General features: G+C 52.3%; 1 protein-coding gene across 1 annotated transcript in view; it reads right to left on the bottom strand.

Moving 5' to 3' along the window:
* Positions 1 to 2,083: 2,083 nt before the first annotated feature.
* The window catches only part of Srms (src-related kinase lacking C-terminal regulatory tyrosine and N-terminal myristylation sites), a 7,336-nt gene continuing 3,147 nt past the window's right edge, over positions 2,084 to 6,272 (bottom strand). Inside the window, exons 2-8 of the mRNA XM_028774093.1 lie at positions 5,825 to 5,946; positions 5,133 to 5,299; positions 4,318 to 4,459; positions 4,072 to 4,230; positions 3,316 to 3,497; positions 3,069 to 3,225; positions 2,084 to 2,818 (exon numbers count right to left, since the gene is read on the bottom strand). Of these exons, the coding sequence (XP_028629926.1) occupies positions 2,625 to 2,818; positions 3,069 to 3,225; positions 3,316 to 3,497; positions 4,072 to 4,230; positions 4,318 to 4,459; positions 5,133 to 5,299; positions 5,825 to 5,946 (1,123 nt within the window). The 3' untranslated portion in view covers positions 2,084 to 2,624. The remainder of the gene's footprint in view (positions 2,819 to 3,068; positions 3,226 to 3,315; positions 3,498 to 4,071; positions 4,231 to 4,317; positions 4,460 to 5,132; positions 5,300 to 5,824; positions 5,947 to 6,272) is intronic.

The following is a 6,272-nucleotide window of genomic DNA, read 5'->3' on the forward strand; positions in this document are numbered from 1 at the left end:
TAGTCCATAGACCTCAGATCAAGAAGCAAGCACTGTCTTGTCTTCTAGATAAGGACACAAAAGGGGCATCCACAAGAGGTGAGTAATGACTAGGAAAGGCCCTCACACCCTCTGCAGCCCCCCCACCTTCTTCCCCAGGTTTCCCTCCTCTCTGTGGCCCCCAGGGTCTCTTTTAGTTCACCTCCCATGCTACCCCAATTCCCAGTAGCCCACTAACTGCTTCAGTCTGTCCCTCCTCCTCTCATTGAACCTTGAGAACTCCAAAGATTCCCTGACTCCAGAGTGGCCCTGACCACCCTTCTCACTCTGGCCGATCCTGTTGTGCCCACAATGGGGTGCTCCTACACACCCTGGAGGACAGACACAAAGAGGGGTGGAAGAGGAAGTTGAAAAGTCTGTAACGGTGAGTGACCTGGGAAATGACACTATATTAAACTAACTATTTGTTTGAATTTTTTATTTTTTTTTCCCGGTAGGTGCCATGGTGGTGGTGGTGCTACTTCATGCTAAACACATGCTAAACAAATGTCCTTCCACTGAGAACTGTGCCAAGCCTCTGGTTTTCTTTCACGGAAGAGACAAAGCACTACTCACCTGCTTCCTACTGGGATGAAGAACAGCAACATGCATTACTTCATTCATAGCTTCACACCTACCCAGCCTAGCTCACTTGCCAGGAAGGGTTGATCGATACAGGAAGAGAAAAGGAATAAGGATTGCTAATGGCAGAGGTCAGCCTCAAGGACTCCATAGTTGCTTCCCCGATTTGCTCCAGGGTCCTCAAGTCTTGAGCCTCTGAGCTCAAGCTATGTCCTGAACAGCCACATATCCCTAAATGAGACCGTGGGCAGCTCTACTGATGATACATCAGGTAGCCCAAAAGTCCCTGGCCTCTCCCAGGAGGGCCAAACCTGCTTGTCTTTGGCTGATTAGATACCCAGGAATGTGCCAGGATCTGGTCAAACCAGCTTCCATGGCTTGACTACAATCCCAGCACCATCCTTCTCTCCAGGCTATGACATCCTATCCCTAGAGCCCTCATGACTCATGGTAGCCCCTTAACATCAGAATACTATCATCTTATGCCATGACAGTTGTTGGGACCATACTTCTGTTCTGTGTGCTGGCAAAGCTTTTTCTGTGTGCCGTAAGCAGCTAACTGCCAGTTGCAGATTCTTCCCCCTCAACTTCCCTGAATCAGATCTGCAGGCTAAGGCAGAGGCAAGGGCCATGCCTCAGCCCGATCCCACTGCCTCTCCTACCTATAAAGACCAATGTCAATGCACTCTGTCAGTCTGGCCTCCATAGCTCCAAGGACCATCCTGTTCCAAACCCGCCTCCCTGTGAGAAAGTCCATGACTGGCTAATCCCCAAAGTCTTTGCTCTAGCTAAGGGGTCACTTTATATATAAGGTTCAGTTCCCAGCTCCCTCTTAGCCAATGTACAAATGTGATCAGTGATCATGAGTAAATTGGCCTTGGTGAGTGCAGAGCTGGCCCCAAATTCCATCCCCTCTAGGGACTGCCAGTCTCTCTGCCCCACAGCCTTCTGGGTACAACTGGTAGGAGAGTGAAATGGATTTAGGTCCCTGAGCAAAGCCCCCACCCCCCTGCCCCATAAGTATGCTGTCCTTAAGTGCCCTAAAGTGTTGAATGATCCAGGGCCTAAGTTCTCAAGGTGTTACCCTCAAAAAGTGGTCCATGGGGGCTTTGTCCCAGAGAGTAGTTTATTTGGTTGTCAACATCCTACCTATATCTGCCTAATCCCGCCAACCAGAGAATTCTGCCTCCTAACCACCTCTCATCATTCAAAGAGACACTCTCAAAACACCATTTCTCTGCATCTAGAAATGGCCTTGGGTGTGCTGACCACCAAACAGCCAGTCTGCCCTTCCTGAAACTGAAGAGTCTTCTGGCTTCAATCCCGGGCCAGGGAGCCAGAAAGGGCTGCTCACTTAGCTCTAGCAATCCTCCACTGTTAATGTCCCAGGGTCCACACTGCAATGCAGTCCTGGCTCTGAGGTGTTGTTCAACTCTCCCTCCCATGTTCGAGAGCCTCCAGCATTCCATTCTGGGAACCGGAATGTGAAACCACCAGAACATGTTTATTGAAGCTGATTTTGTGTTCCTAAGGTTTACTAGTACCTGTGGGGCACTGGGTAAGGGCAGGTGATGCTGCTGTCCCCTAAGAGTACATATCACATAACTGCCACACAGCCAGTCCTAGTGTTGGCTATTTAACCCAATCTACAGTAAGACCTGGAAAAAGTGGGCTTTTTCATCCTTGATTCCAGGAGGGAGCCAAGGTCAGAGCAAGGAGGAAACTACTAGTTCTGCTGGTACTCATCTGTCCAGTACGTCCTTGTGTCTCCTCTCCTATATTTTATCAACATTTTGGAGACTGTGCCAGGAGGAAGACCAGGTCCAGTCTACACTCGTCCATCTGGTGTGCACATGTAAGTAGCAGCTTGTGCCAGTGAAGGAGCCCCAGTGTTGGAGCCCTGAGGTTGCTGTGATTCCCAGTTGTGCAGCATCTCCCATGGGCATTGGTGACAAATGTTTCCTTGAAAGACACCCTTCAGGAAGCAGCAGCCCTAGCTGCTACCTGAGGGTCTGGAGACCTGGTCACGTGAAGCCCAGATGGAGGCGTCTGTTTATGGCATTCAGCTTCTCCCTCAGTGTGGCAAAGGTGGGACGCTCCTCGGGGCTGCTCTTCCAACACTCTACCATGAGCACGTAGACCTCTGCTGGGCAGACAGCTGGGCGTGGCAGCCGGTATCCTCGACTAATTTGCTGTAGTGTCTCATGGTTGGTCATTCCTGATAAGGGGCCAGCAAGAAGACCAGACAGCAACTGCCTTGATTCTGCCTAGGTGCCACCAAAGAGACTACCCCACCCACAGCCTCTGCATGACCAGTCTGTGCTAGTACTCCAGCCCCTATGCTGGTACCTCTGAGGATCAGTGACTCCCAGGGCACGGTACAACTCCTCCCTCAGACTGGATCCCAGGCTACCTCCGTCAGACTAAACTTTCCCTGATGAGTCATGATCTCTTCTCAGATGGCTTACCTTCATAGGGACACTGGCCATAAGTGAAGACCTCATACAGCAGGATGCCAAAGGACCAGACATCTGACTTTTGGGAAAAGACACGGTAATTAGCAGCCTCAGGTGCCGTCCACTTGACAGGGATCTTGGAGCCACTGCTCGGGGAGTAGACATCGTCCTGGGGATGAGGTGTAGTGGTTGGGAATTCAGAATAGTGTTTTCCCCTCTACGGGGGGTGGGGGAGTTAGGAGCCCAGAGCCCTACTGACCTTGAGCAGCCTGGCCAGGCCAAAATCAGCTACCTTGCAGGTGAGGTCATCACCCACCAGCACATTCCTGGCAGCCAAGTCCCGGTGGACAACACGCCGCTCCTCCAGGTAGCTCATGCCCTCAGCTACCTGGCAGGCAAATCCCAGTAGATGAGGCAGGCTCAGAGTCTTTCCCTCAGGGCCTGCAGAGAGAGGGGCTCAGGGGTCAGGGCTGGGTGGCAGTCCTCACAAGGGCACAGGATAATGGTTGGTAAGGCAAGCGCATATGAGTATACAAGCTTCCTCTGTGCCTTGGTCCCCCCCACCCACCGGTCTTTGAGAGAGGGAGGGCAGCACCTACTAAGGCCCAGTAGACAATAAATAACATGGAAGGGAAGTCACCACAAGGCCTCAAGCACAACCTGCTTCTTAGTTCCTGTCTGTACCCACAAGGGAGATACTATCCAACCAGGACTGGGTCCAAGGCAACACTTCAGAGGTCAGTGACACAAAGTCTCTACTGCCTATATGGCAGCCTTAGCCTCAGAACTGCCAGGATTTGACTACATAGCCTTTAGCCAAATCTAGGCCTGGGCCAGACCCTTGGCCTCATTAGGACCAGGTGTCTGCAACCTGGGCCACATGTGTCTCTTACAAAGGCCTAATGATTCTTCTTTGTGGAGCCAGGGAATGAATGCTATCATAAGGGTTGGCAGATGCAGCTGCTACAGGGTTGGGGTAGGGGGAGTATTCACTGCCCGAGTAGAGGTTACTCACTGCCCAGGTAGACCTGCAAGTTGCCCTTGCCCATGAGTTCAGTGACGATGTACACGGGTTCACCCAGGGAGCATATAGCATGCAGCCGGATCAACCGCTCATGCCTCAAGCTCTTCAGTGCCTCAATCTCCTTGGTAAGGTCTGCCAGCTTCATGTCAGCTGTGAAAAAAGATGTTGCTCCAGGACTGTGCATGGCCACCACTGCCCCAGGCTCCAGGGTCAGAGGGCAATGCTACAGGGCCTCACCTGACTTGATAACCTTCACCGCCACGGGTATAGAGCCCAGCCACAGGCCTTCCCACACCTCCCCGAAGAAGCCTTCACCCAGCTTTCTCCGAAGGACAAATTCTGAACGTGGCCGTTCCCATTCATCCTGAGCCAAGGGCATCTGTGGGAAGGGACATTCAGTGTGCTGATTTAGACTCCCCTAGCAGAGTGGGCAGGAAGATGGAGCTACTATTTGAACCTAGCCTCCCTATGAGTCTCAGGAAAAGACCCAGCATCAGGCCTCTGCCTCCCGGTCCCCAGTGCACCCCTATACCAGGCCCATGCTAGGACAAAGGGGAATACCAGTATGGACCTCCAGGAGGCCAAGTTCAGAGCTAGGAAGCTAATTGCTTTGGGAACTTAAGCGGTCCCTTTACCAGAGCCGGATATCCGTTCACAAACACTCATTACAACCCTGACTAGGCTGTCATTACAGAACCAGAGAAACCAGATTGCTGCCCTGGACCCAGTAATACCAGATACTGGGGGAAATAGTATCTCTTCTCTCAGCTTCTGCCCTCAGGGCTTGGAGCAGCTGTGGGTGCCTTCTCCACACTGGCCTTGAATCCTCCTGATGCCCTGCAGAATTGGGTGCACACTATACCCCTTGTAGATCCCTAACTTTCCAACAGCCTTAGAGTAGATCAAGCTGGTGAACAGGGGCCAACTCCATCAGAATAAAGAAACTATTGGACACTGGCTATTCCCCATCAAGTCTAGGCCAGAGGCTTGCCAAGAGTCTCTGAGACAGGGTTCCCGGTAGTCCCCACATAAGGAGAAAGTCTCAGGTCCACCTGGGGTATACAGGGCTGCAACAGAGGGTTCTGGATCAGTTTCCAGTTGGTCTTGTAGTAAGCCAGCAATGCATCCAGGCTGGGGAAGAGTCGGCCCTCCTGCAGGTAGAGGCTGCCACTGGGTGCCATGCAGATGCGGTAGTGACAGACTTTGTCCTGGGCCCTGACTAGAGACAGAGATGGAAACCAGTGCCTTGACTACACCTGCCTCAAACACCCACACCCCAGCATCCCAAGTGGCTTCACTCAGATTGACCATGGGGTCACTGAGTTGGACAATAGTCTGTGCAAGAGGGAGCATGGTCAAGCTACAGGCCCTAGGACAGTCAGGGGGCCCTGGGGACAAAGAGTGTTAAATGGGTTCATGTTGAATGGAATGGTAACTCTACTAGGTAGCAAATGGAGGGAGTGGAGGAAGAAAGGAAGGAGGGAAGGGAGGTTGGGAGGAGAGAGTGAAAGAGGAGAGGAGAAGATGGAGGGAGGGAGAGGGAGGAAAGAATGAAGAAAAGAAGGGGGGAGGAGGGAGAGAGGGAGCAGTGAAGGGAGGAAGGGTGCTTGATAACGGGCATGTCTCTATGAAGGGCTGCCAGTGTGGGAATCAACTCCCCCAAGGTCAAGGAGGTCTGGTCTGGTAGAGCTGAGCAAGATGCCCTCCACCCAGGAAACGAAGTCTTGAGGGATTGTTCAAGTACCTGACAGAGAATATCCCCCGACGCTGCTTTCACTGGGCCGGATGAGGAAGGCCCCTGGAGCATTGGCAGGAGACAAGAGCAACTGCTGGGCCTGAGTCCTGCTGATCCCACTGAAGTACCAACTGCAAATCCAGGACACAATAGTCTTCCTTCAGGCCCAGCCATGTGACCCTGGCAAGGTGTAAGGCCTCAACTGCCCTGCTGTCTCTCATGGAGGCAATGTGCCCAGTGCCTGAAGCTGGGGTCCCAGGCCACCACCATCAGGTGACTAGAAGCTCCTTCACACATGTATGACTGTCCACTGATCTGGTTCTATTACTCTAATATAACTACCAGGCCTCATCAAAGACCAAAACCCCAAACTTGAAACTGTTGAATCACTGTGGGGGGTCTAACAAGCTGTCCCAGAAGTACCCATAGAACTCTAGCATGGCCAAGGACCCTGGCT

Source organism: Grammomys surdaster, unplaced genomic scaffold, assembly GCF_004785775.1.
Source record: "Grammomys surdaster isolate TR1022 unplaced genomic scaffold, NIH_TR_1.0 238, whole genome shotgun sequence".
Classification (NCBI taxonomy): domain Eukaryota; kingdom Metazoa; phylum Chordata; class Mammalia; order Rodentia; family Muridae; genus Grammomys; species Grammomys surdaster.